This window comes from Poecilia latipinna, unplaced genomic scaffold (assembly GCF_001443285.1).
Source record: "Poecilia latipinna isolate Pla-1442-1.1 unplaced genomic scaffold, P_latipinna-1.0 Scaffold539, whole genome shotgun sequence".
Classification (NCBI taxonomy): Eukaryota; Metazoa; Chordata; class Actinopteri; order Cyprinodontiformes; family Poeciliidae; genus Poecilia; species Poecilia latipinna.
This window is the reverse complement of record NW_015113155.1, coordinates 202316-220639: the sequence shown is the minus strand read 5'-3', so window position 1 is coordinate 220639 and position 18324 is coordinate 202316. Positions and strand designations below refer to the sequence as shown.

General features: G+C 38.8%; 2 protein-coding genes across 4 annotated transcripts in view; both read right to left on the bottom strand.

The window, feature by feature from the left end:
• Positions 1-689: 689 nt before the first annotated feature.
• LOC106952793 (mitochondrial uncoupling protein 2-like) lies at positions 690-7446 on the bottom strand. Its single transcript, XM_015041133.1, has 6 exons — positions 6123-7446; positions 4336-4543; positions 3628-3831; positions 2374-2475; positions 2103-2283; positions 690-2034 (listed from the first exon to the last, which is right to left on the bottom strand). The coding sequence occupies exons 1-6, from the start codon at positions 6246-6248 to the stop codon at positions 1911-1913; spliced, it is 945 nt and encodes a 314-aa protein (XP_014896619.1). The 5' UTR covers positions 6249-7446; the 3' UTR covers positions 690-1910.
• A 702-nt stretch (positions 7447-8148) lies between these two features.
• c2cd3 (C2 domain containing 3 centriole elongation regulator) overlaps positions 8149-18324 on the bottom strand; it is a 25563-nt gene continuing 15387 nt past the window's right edge. For 2 of the 3 annotated variants that reach the window (XM_015041125.1, XM_015041127.1), the window contains exons 19-33: positions 17519-17691; positions 17281-17416; positions 16807-17075; positions 16598-16672; positions 15922-16509; positions 14559-14900; positions 13911-14049; positions 13772-13836; positions 13483-13688; positions 13263-13393; positions 13028-13192; positions 11917-12107; positions 10339-11026; positions 9776-9884; positions 8149-8381 (exon numbers count right to left, since the gene is read on the bottom strand). In XM_015041125.1, coding sequence (XP_014896611.1) covers positions 8241-8381; positions 9776-9884; positions 10339-11026; positions 11917-12107; positions 13028-13192; positions 13263-13393; positions 13483-13688; positions 13772-13836; positions 13911-14049; positions 14559-14900; positions 15922-16509; positions 16598-16672; positions 16807-17075; positions 17281-17416; positions 17519-17691 — 3418 coding nt within the window. In that variant the 3' untranslated portion in view covers positions 8149-8240. The remainder of the gene's footprint in view (positions 8382-9775; positions 9885-10338; positions 11027-11916; positions 12108-13027; positions 13193-13262; positions 13394-13482; positions 13689-13771; positions 13837-13910; positions 14050-14558; positions 14901-15921; positions 16510-16597; positions 16673-16806; positions 17076-17280; positions 17417-17518; positions 17692-18324) is intronic. The other variant, XM_015041126.1, reaches the window with a different exon arrangement.

The following is an 18324-nucleotide window of genomic DNA, read 5'->3' as shown; positions in this document are numbered from 1 at the left end:
AAACTATGCAAGTTTTGAGACAAGCCATGGTCTTTTTTCTTCTTATTTTACAATGCTTACATGTTTTAAAATTGTGTTTTATTGTGTTGGAAAACCCCAAACCCTTCTTTTAATTCTGCATGTCTGTCTGCAGTGCTGTTTCCCCGATAAGCCCCTCAAATGTTGAAAATAGGGTCAACTTATTACCATTCTATCATCGGATCACTCCACAAATTAGAGGATGTTTTCAGTGTCACATTAAAGAAATGTGGGTCGTTTCCCTGCTTCAGGATAAAACATGAGGTCTAAAACCGTCTGGCCCAGCTGTAAAAATAAGAAATATTAAAAACAGAGGGAAAAGGCCTGGAGTCAAATAAAACATATCAGCACAGTTTTTTAAAGTTAAAGGAGCAATGTTTCAGGCATAGCAGTCAGATTCAGTAAATTAGGATATTATGGAAAAGTTCATTTCACATTATATAGATTTATTACACCAGACAGATGTTTTCTAGCCTTTAACTCTGTTAATTATGAAAGAGATTAATAAAATTTATGTTTAATATCTGATTAGAGGTTAATTTCAAATGATATGTTTAATCTGATAAACTCAACAGAATGTATATTCCAATTTATTAAATATAACTGTGTCTCGCTATATATAGGAGTGCATAGCAACAGTGCTCTATTACTTTCTATACAGCCAGAGAAAACGACCAACACATATCTTTAGTCTTGTTTATTTTTGCATTTTCAAAAACAGTTTGAAACAGTTTCTTTAGCAAAAAAAGGATCAACATCAAGCAGCAAATTGCAATTTTAAACTTCTTTTTCTTATGTACATAATGTACAATTTAGTTTTTTTAAAAGAACTTCCTCTTGCTGAATTCTTCATGAGGTCTGAGGTACAAAATGTGAAAAATGCACTTAACATCAGAACCCGTTGTTATCCTGTTCAGCTTGAAGAAGTAAATATACTCTGAAATATTCCATGTCTGTGTCATTTTAGAATCAGAAAAAAATGATTCAGAAAGATTTTAACTGGGCTAACATGCTTACTTTAATATTTTAAAATTCCGGCTTAAGATACTCAATTCTTTATTCTTTTTTACTAAGATTATTATTTGGCCGTCCAGACGTTAGATTCCAAAGAACATCAATCATTTCTTCCAGTTTTTCATAATTCAGTGATCACAGAAATCCATGTCCAATCAACAGATCACCACATTTTTTTGGGCTAAAGGAAAACTCTGAGTTTTATTGCAAATTTTCTACAAAAATAGTCAAAAACATTGGATTGAAGCCACTGCTACCTGAAGGTGGCAGCATTTCTTACTTTTATGACACAGTTGCCTCAGCCTTACTTGATGTCAAGTGACAGTTCATAATCGATATGGCAAGTAATGAAGAGTCACATTTGAAGTCATACATAAGCACCAATATTACTAAATTATTTACAAATATTTCTAAAGCAGCACCATCAAATCTGTGAATTTGATGGCGAAAAATTACAAAAACAATGACAATAGGCCTTCGCAGCGCTTAGCTGCTCGGGCCTAATTATGAAATCCTACCGAGGGAGATCAACATGAAAAAAAAAAAATCATTATTTAACTTTAAGACACATATTGACACTGACATTTATTGATATTTGAAAAGTTTGTAAATGGGTTTTATCAATACATTCTGGCACAACCGGCCGTGAGGACATTCATGGTCTTGATTTGGGACCAAAATGAGAATAAGTTTCTTAGAGTCAGAGTTTCTCCAAAATGATAAATCTCAGTTGAAAAACAAACGACTGTTTCCGATTATTACCTAAAATAGTAATCATCAATCAAACCTGCAGCTTGCCCACTCTGGTGAGGTACAAGGTTCAGATTGGCCGTTCACTCTCAGCGCTGCTGCAGATCCAGCTGCACAGCTTCGTTCAGTCAAACTGTTCTGAAGCGAGACTCCCAGGACCGCTGAAGTCTTACCACGGCCCTCTGAATCTGCTCATAGCTGACAAACATCACTATGTTCCAGGACCCCAGGCGAAGGAACGACGGCATGAAGCTACAAGGAAAGATTGAGATAAATCAGCCGCTGGACTGGGTGTCGTGGTTTTCAACGACGACACCCACCCCTTGTAAAAAGCCGAGGGCCCCTCTTTAAACAGCATGGTCAGAGCGCAGTTGGTGCCGCCGCCATACTGCCCGGGCACGGAGTTCATGAAGCGGGTTTTCACCACGTCCACCGGAGAGGCCACCACGGTGGTGCAGAAACCTGCGGCGAACGCGGCAGTGAAGTGACACGGCATGTTGTCTGCAGGACAAAAACGCCGCAGAGAACGCTTTGCTAAAGACCACAAAGACCGGAGAGGGATCAACATGTGTGGGTGTGGGGAGACCCTACCTGTCATCAGTTTGTTCTTCAGGATCTGCTCTTTAATAATGTCATAAGTCACCAGCTCGGAGCAGTTCACAATGGCATTACGAGCTATGTTCAGCAGACAGCCTGAAAAAAACAAACGTTATACCGTCAGAAATTACAAATAAGCTAGAAAAACAATAATAGAGACCCAACAGCAGACCAGCATGAGTTTGTGTGAATCAGGCCAAAGAAACAGCAGCTAAGATGACTTCAAAACATCGTCATCAAGAACCTGGAGGGTCTTTGCCAGGTACATCATGGCACATTGCTGTTAAAGGGGCAGTATTTACATCATGTTCTAATGTTTCCCCTCATCAAAAACATAAGTGGAATGTTGCTCTGATTCTTTCATGCATGTTATGAGAAATCCTTTAATCTGCCATGGCAACTGTGCGAAATGTTTCAGTGGACCTAGAGCACCCTTCAAGATGCAGCTCCTTCAGACTAGCTAGCAGCAATTAGCAAACTATGAGTCTGCTAAGCTCATCATAACTTATGATAGTAGCTTATAAAGTATCTCTTTTGATTCATGAGAGCTACTTCTCAGAGCAACGCTGGTAGTAGCCATGCTGTGATAACTCAGTGAAGGCAGAGTTTCAGAAAGAGCAGAGGTTTTTAAAGAGACAGAGGTCCAATTTCAAGGTGTTAAATTACAAACTAAACTTTCATTTAAGTCATATTTTTTATATATATAGTGTTTTTATAACAACTGAAGGTAACATAGTTACTGGATTGTGCTATAAAATGGTGCTATGTTTCCTGGAAAACACATAATACTGCCTTTAAACATGCATGACATAGAAGGAGAGTTTTCCCACCGTTTTGAGAAAGTTGAAATGCACAATCTATGCATTGTGTAAATAGATAAAGCATGATGATCAGTGCATGTTGTTTTAGGTCTAGCACCCAGTGAGGGTTTAAAGCTCAACCTGTTCTTGAAATACATCCTAGTAGAATGGGGGAGGAGGAATGCTCTGACAAACTGAAAGTGTTGTGGATAGAGCTGAAACCATTAATAGTAATTATGATAAATTGGTTATCAAAATAATCATTAACTATTTTAGTAATAGGTTTATCATTAAATGCAGCACACAAACTCAAAATAAGTCCATTTGCTGAAAGAAATTAAAGCAGTAATTAAGCTAAAACTGTTCAAAAATATATGCTTTTTGAATTTAAGATAAAAAACGAAACATCTGTTTGGTATATATGCACAGATCTTGACTTTGAAAATACCTTTCCAGAGCCCTCTGAGGCCCTCCACCCTGGCGATGGTCCTGTAGGCATCGGTGGTGCTGCTGTACCTCTTGACAGAGCCGTTCTCTGGCTGGTGGGCCTGCGCCTGGAATCTGACCTTTACAACATCGGTGGGCTGAGCAAAAGCCACCGTCATCGCTCCGGTGGTGGAGCCTGCCAGCAGTCGGGTCCCGAGTCCAGGATCTGTCACACAGCATTTTGTGACAACTAGCGACTACAGGCAACTTTACAGAAACAAGTCATTGTAGGGTTGGCCATGAAATCTGCTGTCAAAGTTTTACTGTCTACATGTAACATCATGAATTCCTCTTTCCAGACTTGACAGTTCAGGCACACAGAGCCAGTCTTACTGGCTCTTCTTGGCCTGCCAGTCGAACTCATGCTGTGGTTTTTATTGAGCATAAACCAGTTTGTTGGACACCAACAAGAGAAACACTGATTGTACTGTACAGCTTTTCAGGATTTTCAGAAGATTCAACATGTTAGATAGGTCTTTCCTTGGTGCAGCTATTGCATCAACAAGCTAAGGTAATTCTGACTTGTTTCTAATTATACCGTGAAAGTACGACACTGAAAGCCTAACACTACTACACTTAATCCAAAACCTTGACTGTTATTTCAAAGTGTTCGTGGCTGAAGCTTGTTGAAGGTTCCCCAGGCATGTGGTGTTGGTCAGAATGCACATACTCTCTGCTCCGTGGGCGTAAAGCAGCTTCATGGTGTCGTACAGACCAATCCGGACGGAGGCAAAGCACATCTGACGGTGCAGCCCCGCCAGGAGCCCATTGTACAGATTCCTCGGCCCCTCGGCCCTCACAATGGTGATGATGGTGCCAAATACACCTCTGTACGTCGCCTTCTGGCCTTTAGGGAGGTCCTTCGATTCTCCTTGGACCTGGATAAATATTACAGGTAAAAAAAAATAAATGAATAAAAAAAAAACTGTTGAGAGTAAGAGATTTATACTTAGAATGCTTTTAGACGTGTCAATATTCAGTGTGTTTTTCAGCATTTTGTCACGTTAAGAACCACAAATGTCTAAGTATTTTAAAGAGATTTTATGTGAAAACCTACATACAGAATGAGATCATTTATGGTTTTCAGACATTTTGACAAAAGAAACAATTTATTGAAATATCTCATTTCAGTCAGATTGAATGGCAAGCATTTATGAACTAAAGGTTTTCAATGCTTGACAATGATTCTCAATTGGATTTAGATATGGGGATTTGACTAAGCCATTCTAAGCCATTTACATGCTTTGATGTAAATTAGTTCACCTTAGTTCAATCTATATGTTTAGTGTCATCCTGCTTTAGCTTGAAGGCTTTTAAAGGTTCCAGCAGTTTGGTCTTTTATCAGCATCCCCACAGGATGATTCTGCCACCACCCTGTTTCACTCTGACTATTGTTTCTTCTCCAGCCCAACCTAAAGACCAGATTTGTAACATACTCTACTAATAGTCCTCCTGTACACAGATAATCCCAACTAATTATAAGAGGCCTCTTGGCTGCTGTTCTCTGTTCCCAGCCTGTCAGCTTAAATCAGCAGTATTGTCTTGGTAGGTTTGGTCCAAGCAAGGTAACGAGATTGGAATATAAACGCACCACACTTATCAGTTTTTATTTGATGAACAAAAGAAACTGAGTTTTTCTTAAAAAAAGGGGAAAATAATTCTTTATAGAAGTATTTTTCATTCGTGTGAAAGCAACAGTTGAAAGGTTGGAGCAAAAGAAAAAAAAAAAACATCTTAAAGCCTAAAAAAAGGGAAAAAGTTAATTTTATGTCAATTAACCCATAGAAAATAACACCAAACAAGATTCAGAAAACTGTTGGTCTGGGATTATTTTATAAGATGAGATGACATGAAGTGGATAATAATGACTGAAAAAGTTGAATTCAATTTATTTGGTAAGAACAATGCACATTAATCAACAATGTGCATTATTAATGCACATTGTTAATTGTGCATTAACAATGCACAATAAACGAGAATTCTGTCTAGAATTAGACAGAATTCTAGTTTCATCTGTAACTTGTCTTGCTAAAGGAAAATTCTTAAAGATTACGAATAAAACAGCATCTTTTACAAATCCTTGTATTTAACTTTAAAGTGACAAGCTGATGAAATCTTGCATGAAGACCATTAAATAGATGCTTTCTCCAAAACTATTGCACTTGATTTGTTTCAAATGCTGAGGCAAACTATGCCTTTTGAAATACACAACCATCAAATCCAAATCTGCAAACTCTTCCAAGGACTTTCATCTTTTAGTACCTTATTGTTATTATTATCCTGAATCCGATCAAATTTAAGGATAAAAAGTTAAAGATAATGAATGACTTTAAGTCACTTCGGCTTGTACTGATAATTATGGAGAGTTACAAGTCTGTGTAGGAGCGTAGCAGTAAATAATGTTTTTGAAACAGTAAAACCCGTTCCACATGTCCTGGTTGCGATGCTTTTTGTTACCTGCAGTCGTACTTTGGCGGTGTCCAACGGGAAGGTGACCAGGTCAGCCACGCAGCCAGCTATTCCAGCTGAAAAAATCTTGACAGCAGCTGTAGGTGCCAAGTCAGCTGCTGATCCTCCTGCCATGTTCAAAACGGTAAAGGATCAATGCAGTCTTTAAAAAGCAAAAATCAATCCAAAGCTTTCAGTCATCCCAAAATCTGAAGTTAACACCGGATCCTTTCAGGAGTTTATGACCGATAACAAATTGAAGCAAACAATCATGTTCCAGGTAATAAACAGAATGTGTCTTATTAAAGTAGAGTTCTCTTCTTGTGCCATTACTTGTTGCGACTTAGAACTGAAAGCAGGCGAACAGATAAAATCAGATGCCCGGGCATAAGAACCTGATGGGACGGTGTTAACTGATTTTTCTGAGACTGTTGCACTGCCTCTCCAGAAAAAAAAAGGAAGAAAAAGAAAAACAAACAAAATGAACACAGTGTGCAGAACACGCCTGAACAAAATAGCAACCGTCTGGCTGCCGGTGGGCGTGTTTTTAACACCCAACTCACCTGCTTGATGACGCAAAGGTTTGACAGCTGGTCTGACTGGTGACACGCTGGTTTAAACCAGAAATGTTTTGTCGCAGGTTGGAGTATCAGCTCAATATAAACTCAATTTTAAATGCAATAATTACAGAAGCTAAAAATTAATTTATTATGACTAATTACTGAGGTTATGGCAACTATGGTTGCATAACTTCACTCTAGAAGATATTGAAAAATCAAACCTTTAATTAAATCAATTTTTTTCAGAGGTAGAGAGGAAAAAAACAACCCTGAATTTTTTAAAAAATATGTGGGTGAGTTTTTAAGACCACCGTTGGGTAGTTCACAGTTCTGGAGTGCTGTGGTTCTCTTTGAAAGTCCACAAAAAGAAAAAAAAAAAACATTTTCCCTTGATATCAGCCCTCTAAATCTGGTAACAGATATGTGACAAGAGCTGAAGAGAACTATGGATACGAGCATTGAAGATGATCGAGATCTGAACCATGTAAAGAAATTGTGCCAAGAGGAATGTAAGGAGAAGACCAGTGCTGCTCTACCGGCAAACTTGTGTCGTACGAAGCATTTGGAGTGGAGGTGAAACAATATGTCAAGGTACTAAAGGTGGTTTTGTGAAAAGGAATTACTTAACATTTTTCCATATTTAAAGTATGATGTAAAATTGACTTTTTTGATCTTTACATCATGCTTTATGTTATTACCCCATCAAAAACATACCTGGAGTTTTGCCTTGTTTTTTTCATAAATGTTTGAGAAATTCTTTAGTCTCCCATAGCAACCATTCAGCTGTGCTAAATGTCTGGTTGGATCTAGCTCCGCCTTCGAGTACGCAGCTCCTCTTCGGAGCTTCTGCCTCACAGAGCAGCCCTCACCTGACACCTCCAATCTCCTCCTTCAGACTAACCAGCTGACATTAGCAAACACCTGGTGGAATGGCACAGCTGCTTCAGTCAATATACGAGCTAATTCTCGTAGCTGGAAAAAACGTTAAAAGGAGCAATGTTATGATGGCTTTCTGAAGGCAGAGTTTCAGAAAGAGCAGGAGTTTCTTAAAGAGACAGAGGCCCAATTTCAAGGCATTCAATTAAAAAGACACATTTCTTTCAAGTCATATGTAGAGCAATTTTACAACAAATGAAGGTAACATAGTTGATGATGCTAATAAGATGGCACAACATGCCTGGTAAATACATAATACTACTATTAATACTTCTATTTTGGTGGCCTTCCGAGGTCTAGAGGGCCACATTGGTAGATATGGCGGTCCAGATTTGGTCCGTGGGCCTTGAATTTGCAACATTGTGCATTAGTACAATAGAAGATTAATCTATTTTTAAACTTTTCACACATCTTTACCAAATCTTCCAACAAAATTGTATAGATATGTCTACCATGCAGATATTCGTCCACAACATCTGCTTGGTTACATCTAGGGTTTGTAACATTCACTAAATCTCAAGTTCAAAAAACACAAAAGGTTCAAAGTGCAGAACATTTTTCAATATTTATTTATAAAACAAACAAATATAAAAATTAATTTACATGATTATTGTGGTGTAAAACCACTGAGCTAACTGGACTTATCAAAACGAGCTGCGAATATCTTTGCGATTCTGTCCGTCTGTTTCTTCAGGGACGGAGGGGACATGTCCGGCCGTTGACGGGGACCTCCACGAGGGAGAACGCGGCGGCGGTCTGAGGAGTTCTGACCCTGGAAATATCACACAGAAATACATCTTCAATCATAAAAACATTAGAATCAGGGACATGTCATTGCATGTCAAGAGTTTAAAATAATGACTTGTGTGCTTGTGGTGCGTCACCCTGCTAAGTCAACGAGTCATTCTTTAAATTTTTTAACATGAAAGACTTGCTGCTGAACGCTGTATGTGTGGAACTCACAAAAACAGTCATGGATTAAACACTGAGTAACAGGCTTAAATTCCCAGCATTCACTCTAGCAAGAACGTTACTGTAGTAACTAACTTCTGTTACTATGTAACAGATTCAGCTGCTTTATCAGTGCACCAAAAAGCCACCTTATAATTTATCTGTGTATTTTATGTAGCATAGCAAAGGTGAATTTAAACAAAATTCTGCCAACTGTTTGTCGAAATTCAAAATTTCCAAAGCCTTACATAAAGTTTCGACTCCTGTTATATCATTGATAAACCCAATCTGATAAACAGCAGTAGCCAGTGGGGAGACAAATGGACAAAATTGTTGGTACCCCTCTGTTAATGACTGAAAAGCCCCACAATGGTCACTGAAATATCATGAAACTGACAAAGCAATTATAATAAAAAGATTTGTTGAAAATTAACCAATGAAAATCAGACATTGCTTTTGAACTGTGGTTCAACAGCAGAGTTAAAAAAACAAAAACTAATGAAACTGGCCTAGACAAAAATGATGGTACCTGTAATTTCACATTTTGTTGCTCATTGACATATTCTGTAGCAGTCAATGAGACTTCTGCACCTGACCACAGGTGTTTAAATCTTTCTTTATGATTATTTTTGTCAATTTCAAGTTATTTCTGTGACTAATTTGGGAGTTTTGGTCATTAGCAGAAGGGTACCCACAATTTTGTCCACATATGTATATTTTTAAAAACTGCAAATATTACTAAATTGGTTCTCATTTACTTCTGGAAAATAATTTGAATGCAACTAAAAACTCTATACAATTTTAGGCCTAGAGAAATGTATGGGCTGGAATGCTTACCTTGAGTAGAAATCAGTTCCATGGTGTTTACACAGAAATAAAAAAACAAATTTAACATAATTTTACTTCTTTTATTCAAAACAGAAAAATGCAACATGTTTCTATTGCTGATAAATTAATTAAACATATTGTTTATTAATTGACTTAACTGGCCATGTGCAGCAACAATTAGCAACAACAACTCTCCATTAAGCTGCAGAAAACTCCAATATTTTCTTTGATATATCAGTAAATAGACTTGAGACTCTGGGATGAGCAGGACAACTGTGAGGATTTCAAAAACCGTAACTTCTAAAACGTTAGTACCAGAAACTACCAATACCAATACGAATAACAATAAAGGCTTTAATATCAGAGATAAAGCTATAAAATACTTACAGATTCATAAGATGTGTTAGAGAAGGATGGAGCTAAACGGATGGCTCTCAGTGACGCCTCCAGTTGGTGAGATGGGAGGAAGAAATTCGGAACTTCCACAGGCAATGAGCTTAAGGTAAGAAGTTTAAAAAAAACAACAAGACTTAAAGATAGTGTCCTATGTCTCTGTTATAAATGAATATAAAATCTTCATTAGTGCTCAAAACAAAGTCTAAAACTTTTCAAATGCTAAAGCCTTTAAACTAATTTGGTTAAATTAGACTTAAAAAAAATTAAGAATCAAATTTGAAAAAGGAATGTACTACAAGTTATTGAAGTCACTGAGCTTTATAAAAGGCTTTTACTCTGAAATGGTGGCATATAGAAGTGATTAGGAAAAGTACATGTTTATGTAAAAATTAAATTATCAAAGTAAACTCTTTGAAAACTCTGTTTCGACAGATAAATGGCCAGTAACCTCCTCACACACTCAACCTTGGAGTCGCTTTCGACTTCCAGCTCCCATTCAGGAATCAAACCGGTTCAATTTCAAAGACTGCCATCTTAGGTTAGGTTAAGGATACGTCTGGAGCTGGTTTTCATCCATGTCCTGAGTTCCTGAAGCACCGTGTGTGTCAGCGGCAGGCTGTGGAGATGATGATGCGTCATCTGAACTGTTGCGGCTGTTTGACTCCTTTGTCTGATGGCCGGATTGTAGCATCCTGTCATCGTCTCTCTCTGTACGGTGAACATTGTCCGTGCGTTTCTCATTGGAAAGACAGCCGTCTCGATTTTCCTCCAGACTTTTGTCCTCATTCTCACTCATGTCTGACTCCTTCTGATCCTCTATGCTCTCTACAGAAACCAGGTCAGGGTCTGACAGGATGCTGGTCCAAGGACTGGTTCTGTCTGTTAGCGATGTCACCTCATTCAGAGGCCTGGGCTGCAGCACCACCTCCTCGAAATCCTCGTCGTCTTCTTCATTATCATCATCGCCAGCTTCCTCGTCCTGTCTAAAATCCTCTTGGTGTTCGTCCTGTGACAGGTTGTCCTGGCTGCTTTGCTCGTCCTTTTTGTCGTCGTGGTCAGAGTCGGTGTCGTCCTCAGACGTATCGACAGGCAGCGGAGATGCAACATCCAAACGATTATGAATTGCTCTGTTTGGACTGGACTTGCTGTCTGGGTTGGCCCGAGGGCTGCTGCGTTCAACAGGTGAGTCTGATGAGCTCTGAGTGTTGGAAGGAATCGCTTCCAGGAAGTGACCTCGTAGACCTGAAAGACGAGCCAAATTATGAAGAGAGAAGAGAAAAACCAAAACTGCACAATTTTGATTTCTGTTGTCAGATGTGGTTTGATAAAAGAGGTTGATGTTAAAAATATTATCCAATTTATTTATCATTAATATTTTATTGCATAACTGTATTAAAGCTGCAGTAGGTAACTTTTATTTTTTAAAAATGGGTAACACTTTATTTAACAGGGTCTTCATAAGACTGACATGACACTGTCATGAACATGAAGGACTCTTTATGAATATCTATGACTGTTGTCATAAAATGTTATTTGGTAAGCAATGACACTTTTAATGCAAAGTTGCTCTAAAAGTTGCAATAAAAATCCCTTATAAGCGCCAACTTTGTATTATTTTGTAAATAATTATACTTTAATGCAAACATATTTGTTAAACAGTATAATATGAGACATATAATCGGGCTTGTTTGACTGCGCCAAGAAACGCCTCCTGGCTCTGATTGGTTGTTTCTAGTTCGCGCTGATTGAAGGCAGTGGAACTCAAATTTTTTTCCCAGTCTATCCGTCTTGTACCAGACTGTCACAACATAGAGACAGTTTCAATAAATATGTAAAAAAAAATAATAAAAGTAACAAACTGCAGCTTTAAAGCATGTTTTATAGCTTTAATTTATTGTATATCTGTTGTTATGTCTTACTCATTTGTGCAGTGCTTTGTAAAATGTTTGAGTCATAACTGCTGGGTATTGTTTTTATTATGTAGGATAAACATTGTTTTTTCTTTTTTTCCAACTTTTTACCTTGGTATTTTGTAATACATTTGTTTTTATGGAACAAAAAATCAAATACAAATTGGATCAGAATCGGTTGGCCGATCTTTTTATATTTTTAATATTTGGGAAGAAGCTCACCACTGATGATGTTGTTGACTTCCCCAACAAGCTGGTTGGACTTGAGGAGCAGCTGACTCGTGTCGGTCTCCAACACCCCCCGATCCACGTCTTGGTTGTGGCCATCTTGTTCAGTCGCAGGCGGGAAAGTAGGAGTGGATAGCTTACGGTTGAAGTATCGCTGAATGTTGTCAAGCTCGCCAAGTTTTCTCCTGTCATAAAAATATGAGTAGTTTTATATTGGTACCGTGAGTTTTTTTTTGAAAAAGTGTCAAATGTAAATGATTATTTTAATAATTGATTATTGTGATGGTCTATCAATTAATCAGACAAAAAAAAGAAATCACATTATGCAGATATTTTTATTGAACCACTTTAAAGATTTTTATATACAATATTAAAAATACATGTTCACATTTTTAAAACATATTTACACACAGAGAAGGGTTTTCATCTTAAATGCAATATTTTTTTTATAGATTTACTTTAATGACTTGTTTGGGTATACTGTCCGTTCAGCAAACGGCCTTTTATGAGTCTATATAATTATGTTTACGATTAATTTACCACTAAATCACTTGACAATTAGGACTGTCACAATAACAAATTTTACTGGATTATAATTTGTCCCAAAATTTATTGCGATAAGATTGTTATTTTGAAACCGTTTTCAAGTAATGTAATAGTAATAATGGCATAATAATGCAAGAACACATTGTCATGGATAAATAAACTTTCAATTCTAATGAACATTTAAACACTGGGACTGGAAGACATTTGAAATATCCGAAATAAATAAATAAAACAACAGAAAAGACAAATAAAATTAATTTGAAGTCTGTATAAATAAATGTATCTTTCAAAAAAGGGATAGTTGAGACCAAACCACCAGACTGAAAACTTTTATCATTCAGTTTTTGGTAAAAACAGAGAGAAAAGAGAAACGATAAATCAAGAAAATTAAAATGATTGAGTTTCTTTTAATTAATCATTTGATTAATTGATTTATTGTTTATTGTGACAGGCCTATTGACAATTATTCTAATAATCGATTCATCACAATAACTCTGATTAATTGTTTCAGACCTAATGTAAAGGTAAAGAATGGGAATTAAAAAATTAATCTGAATACCTGAGTGCTGTAAACAAAAATGAGCTGGAGGGATTAACGTCGCCGGTCGGGCCGCCACAGGTCGGGCCGCCACAGGCAGAGTGAGACGCCGTTTGTTCTTGCAGATTCTGGTGGTAAAGACGAACTTTGTCCATGTGCTCAAAATGACGATCGTTCTCACTTGGCCTGCGACATGAAATAATTAATGAAAAGGACAAAAACTGTTTGGATATCGTCAAGCTGTGAGAGTATTAACCTTTCAGAGAACGGCACGTCGCTGTGGTTTGGCGACGAGATCTTCTGCTCTGGGAATCTGCTGATGTGGGAGGGGAAGCTGCTGTACATGGCTGTGGTTTGATAGCTGAGAGGACTGGTCTGAAACAAAGCCTGGAAATAAACCCATTCTCAGCTTGAGATTTAGAAACCACAATTTAGAAATCACCAGATATTACATTTCATCAAAACAGCACACTTACTGATGAGTTTTTGGCAGCTTCATCGTTGGTGCTTTTTCTCTGTGCACGAAGGTCCTGGACTCCCCTCAAAGGAGTTATAGACACTTTAATCTGACCGTGACACTGGCCACTGAAGTCTGTGATGTTGTACCAACCACACACTGATGGGAAACCCCAGAGTAAAGGAGACAGGTCTACAGTGGCAAATCCAATCACCCGCTCCATTTCTGCAGACGTAAAACATCAAAATGGTTAAATAATACTACGAAACAAGCCAAAACATCATAAATCACTATTCCTCTCACAATACCTCCTTTGTGCCACACTTTGAACACAAGAAACTGATGTGGATCGACCAGCAGCTCCTTTGAAAGCCTGGAAATGTAAAGCAAACACGTTAATTTGTTGCAAATGTGTTGCTTACTTTGAGGTCTGTGTAGAAAGCAGACCTGCACTCGTGCTGATGGTCCCACACAGGACAGTCCGTGTTGGTTACAACAGATGTGCAAACTGGTTCAGACGAGTCAGCGGTGACGTATGAAACACAGCAACAAGGAGTTCCTTCGGTGCGTTCAGTAAGAGGACAAGCTGGGGGAAAATGAAACACTTGTTTGGTCTAGATTCTCTGTCATTTAAACAAGGCAATGTACTTCTGGGGATTTTATGTGATAAACATCCATGTGTACAACATAGTGTACAGAGTGTAAGGGAAATGATGAATGGTTTCCAAAAGAAAAAGACATTTTTGCAACATCCGTTCAGAATACCTTTAGAGTTTAAGAACTACATACAGTTCATAAACTGTAAACTTGCCCGTTTTGAAGAAGAGTGGACAATAATTTCAGTGTTAAACATGCAAGGCTGGTAGTGATGATCCCTGAAAGATTTGTTTCTGTAATGACAGTCAAAGAGAGCCCTACAAAGGATTGAATCAAGGACTTTAAAAACAAATACACTCCATAGTTTGATTGTTTCTTGATTTTGAAAACTATGCACCATTTTGCCTTTTCATGATGTTGAACTCTGTTGGCTCATCTTATAAAATCCCAATAAAACACAGTAAAGTAAACATTAAATGCTTCACATAACATACTAACCTTTCAGATTGAGGTGCATGGCTCGGTCCACTGCCACAATCACAGGGAAAGAGTCTTCCACGCTCACCTCTGTGTGATGCGCAGACGTCAGGTCCGGAGTCTCCCTGGAGGGTTTACTCCTGTGTGTGCTCAGGGTGTGTGACGATTTTCTGGGAGCAGACGGGGAGTCATGTGCTTCTTCCATTTCCTCCAATAAGATCTCCTCCTGACTATCAGAGTCCAGCTGGGTGTCATGTGCAGCTAACAGGTTTGTGGGAACAGAACCGTCCGATGATGTGATGTGCACCCTGAGAGCTGCGCCTTGTAGATCGGCGGCAGAGCGCATGAACAATGGGTACACTCCTGCAGAAACATAATAAACAGAGTTTCTACATGTTTCACCAACTCAAAAATAAGACATTTTAAGACCTTTTTAAGAGCATTATGAATGAAATTTAAGACCAGTATCATGACAGAAATATACAAAAGAAAATTAAGTATATGTTGCACAGAATGCATGTACTACTGTACGGGTTGGCAACAAAAGTAAGCCAGTGGCAAAGACAAACGTCCAGCCAACTAATGACAAAAGTACACTGTACCCATAAAAGATGCAAAAAAGCTAGCGAGCTAGCAAGGGTTTTGGGAGGCTGGTTAGTGGTAGGGCTGGACGATATGGCTGATATGGCAGCGATATAAGCATTTTTTATCAGTCGATATCAATAATTAATTAGTTTCTTGTTTTAAATATCTGAAATACTGCCAAACTGGTGACATGACCTCTTCTGTTTTATCCACAGTTTTCACTTGGAGGCGAAACCTTAAATCGTTGCTGTGCAAGTTAAACAAGTTGTTGCTAGGTAACCAAAGAGTGACTGAGTTACTTGAATACCATTCACTTTGCTTAACCGGCCGTGAGAGACTGAGCGGCTAAAGTCTCTCCTTTGCCTACATCCCCCAGAATGCTGTGCGTCTCTAGATCAAAGTTCAGTGAATATTATATATGTATTTAACATTCTGACGTGTTATCTATTGATATTGATCAAGTGTCTATCCTGATATATCTTGTTACTGATTTACTGGCCAGCCCTAGTTAGCTTTAGCCTCAACCGCCTCGAGTCACAGAATCTAATGACCTAATGTCCAGCAGAACTTAAGACTTCTGCCAGACAAAAAAGTTCCAAGAGAAAAATAAACTACAGAGATTTAATAGTTCTGCCACAACAAAATGTAAGACCTGCAATTCATGTATTTAAGGCTAACTTACATTTTTCTAATGTATTTCAAATATTATAAGGCTAATTTTTAGCTTCATGAATGTAAGACTTTTTAAGGATGTGTGTCACCCTGAATTAGGCAATAAGTAATTTTTTTTCTTACATACCACTCAGTGACTGCTTCTGCTTGGGAGTCTTTGCAAGAGAAGCCAGATCAACAAATGCAGACCCCACCAGTCGGTCTGAATCGCTTGGCCTTGTAGTCCTGTTTTTAGAGAAGGTGACCCAGACCTGGACCTCCAGTTTCTCCTCTCGCAGATACCACACCAAAGGCTGAGTGACTCTCAGCTCCACCGTTCTACTTCCTTCAAAGCTCACCGTGGCTTGGTCGCCCTCAACACACGGGTGTTTCAGTCGGGAGCAGACGGCGTCCTGGTCGAAGAACTTGTATCTGATGTAGCAGTAGGTAGAGCGCTGAAGCTCGCTCATCCCCGGAGGAAGCAGACAATGGACAGGAAGCCACACTTTAGGCATCGAAAAAGTCAGTGAGAGTTTTCTCATGCCTTCTTCCCAGGATTCTTCATCATCTTGCTGTGCCATTTCCCAGCCCAAACCCTCGGCAGCTTTAATGACCCTTTCTCTATCTGAGTGGTGAGCGAAGCTGATGGAAAGCTCCAGGCCACCGACCAAGATGTGCTCCGACTGTGAAGGACGTTTTTTACGAACTAAATACAGCCCGAACCAGCCAGAAATACCTAAATGTTTGAGAAAAACATGAATTAACTTCTGTGTTTATTAAAGAGAGCAGCTTGCCCCATCACACTTTTTAAATAAGTAACAGACCTGTTCTTTTATGAATGAGATCAACCAGTGGTATTTTCACAGAACCCAACATGATCTGTGTTTGCTCAGGAGATGCTGCAAGAGAACAGAACAAAAATGTTAGAAACACAAACTCACCTTTGTGAGCTCAGATCACAAAGGTGAGCTAACTCAGACCCAAATAAGACTCTCATCAAATTTGGGTCTGAGGTAAGCTGAGCTCCTCTAACCTTTTTGACTGTCTCTGTTCCAGACAGTAAAGACAGCAGATGCCTGCTCCAGCTGCTCAGCCAGGCTGCAGGTTTCCCCGCTGCTCATGTGCAGCAACAGATCACAGGTCACCTCCATGTGGTGGTCAAAGTCGGGGCAGAAGGTCCTGGCTGCAGTGCGGGTACACCTCCTCTCGCTGTCAGGTAAGAAGGACAGGTGGACCGTGACGAAAGGGTTCACCCCGACCTCCGTTAAATGGCTGAATTGATTGTTTTCTTCTGATATTGCTCTGGAAAGATTGAAAAGAGGATGGAAGGAAAAAGAACCAGGAGTTACTGTACTAGTACAAAAATGCTCAGCTTTAACTTGAATATGTTTCTAAAGCTTTATATACGTAAGTATTTATCACTTTATGACCTTCCGTTTGTGAACATTACATAGATGAATCACAGTAAAACACTCCAATCTGTTCTGAGCCGGGTTTGATAGTGTACCTTGCTGCTGCCTTCAGCCCAGACGCTCTGTGCACTTGAACCACAAGCATCACAACACGGGAAGCAGCTCCTCTACCAGCCTGTTCTTCAGGTCGGACAGGCCTGTGCTTGTAGCGAATGCAAATATCCAGCAAACCTGAGGAGGAAAAAAAAAACAAACAAAAAAAAACAGGCTAGACACATTGTTATTGTTGTTATTGTTCATCTGGATCACCTTTATAGATGTGCATGTGCTTACCTGAAGGCTGAGGTTGAAATCCTGAGTGGTCCTCAGTCCTTGGAACCAGGGGAAGGGAGAACATCTGAGCCTCGTTAGGATGTTGTTTCTGCATGGTTGCCATGGCACATAATTTGGACAAGGGAAGCAATCCTCTGGCCACAAGCTGATCTCTGACATTTGGATAATAATATCTGCAAAGAAACATGATGAGAATCGAATAAACAAACCAGCAGCTTTCAGAATGGGAAATGTTGGAGTTTTAATGTTACTAAATGAGAACAGCAACTTATGGACATGTGTACAGTGTAACCATATTATGTCAAAGCCAAGACAAAATACTCAGCCTTTAAAGGTGATTCTTTCAACAGGTTAGGATAGGTCAATGGCCTATGCAAAACATATTCATTAAATTTTTTTGAACAAAATCATTCTTGGATGATTAAATTTCAGTTTGCTCAGCCCTGTCTATCTTGAGCTCCGTTCAAAACAAGCCGTTTCAGGGCATCTTGTCACTATAAATGTAAACACACGCCCCCCAACTAAAGTGTGTACTCGCATGTGAAAATGGCTGCAAACAGATGCGCAGTTATACAACCGTACATCTTTGAAAAGCAGAAGTGGAGCTTCCTGCTCAACCATAAAAAATACAGCAAGTGGTTTCTGGCTAGCAAGTCAACAACAAATCGCAGTAACACTTTATTTGAAGTGGTGTGCATAAGACTGACATGACACCGTCATAAACATGACATAATACCTGTCATAAACATTCCTAAAGACTTCTTTATGTTCATGACACGTGTTATGTTATGTTTATGACAGTGTCA

Bases quoted from the DNA above. Each gene is read 5' to 3' on its own strand.
- LOC106952793 (XM_015041133.1), bottom strand. From the start codon at position 6,248: ATGGCAGGAGGATCAGCAGCTGACTTGGCACCTACAGCTGCTGTCAAG. The intron at 2,284-2,373 runs GTAGGGTCTCCC...TTTGTCCTGCAG, and splicing joins GAAGAACAAACTGATGACAG to ACAACATGCCGTGTCACTTC. The intron at 2,035-2,102 runs GTGGGTGTCGTC...CTTTCCTTGTAG, and splicing joins CCCTCGGCTTTTTACAAGGG to CTTCATGCCGTCGTTCCTTC.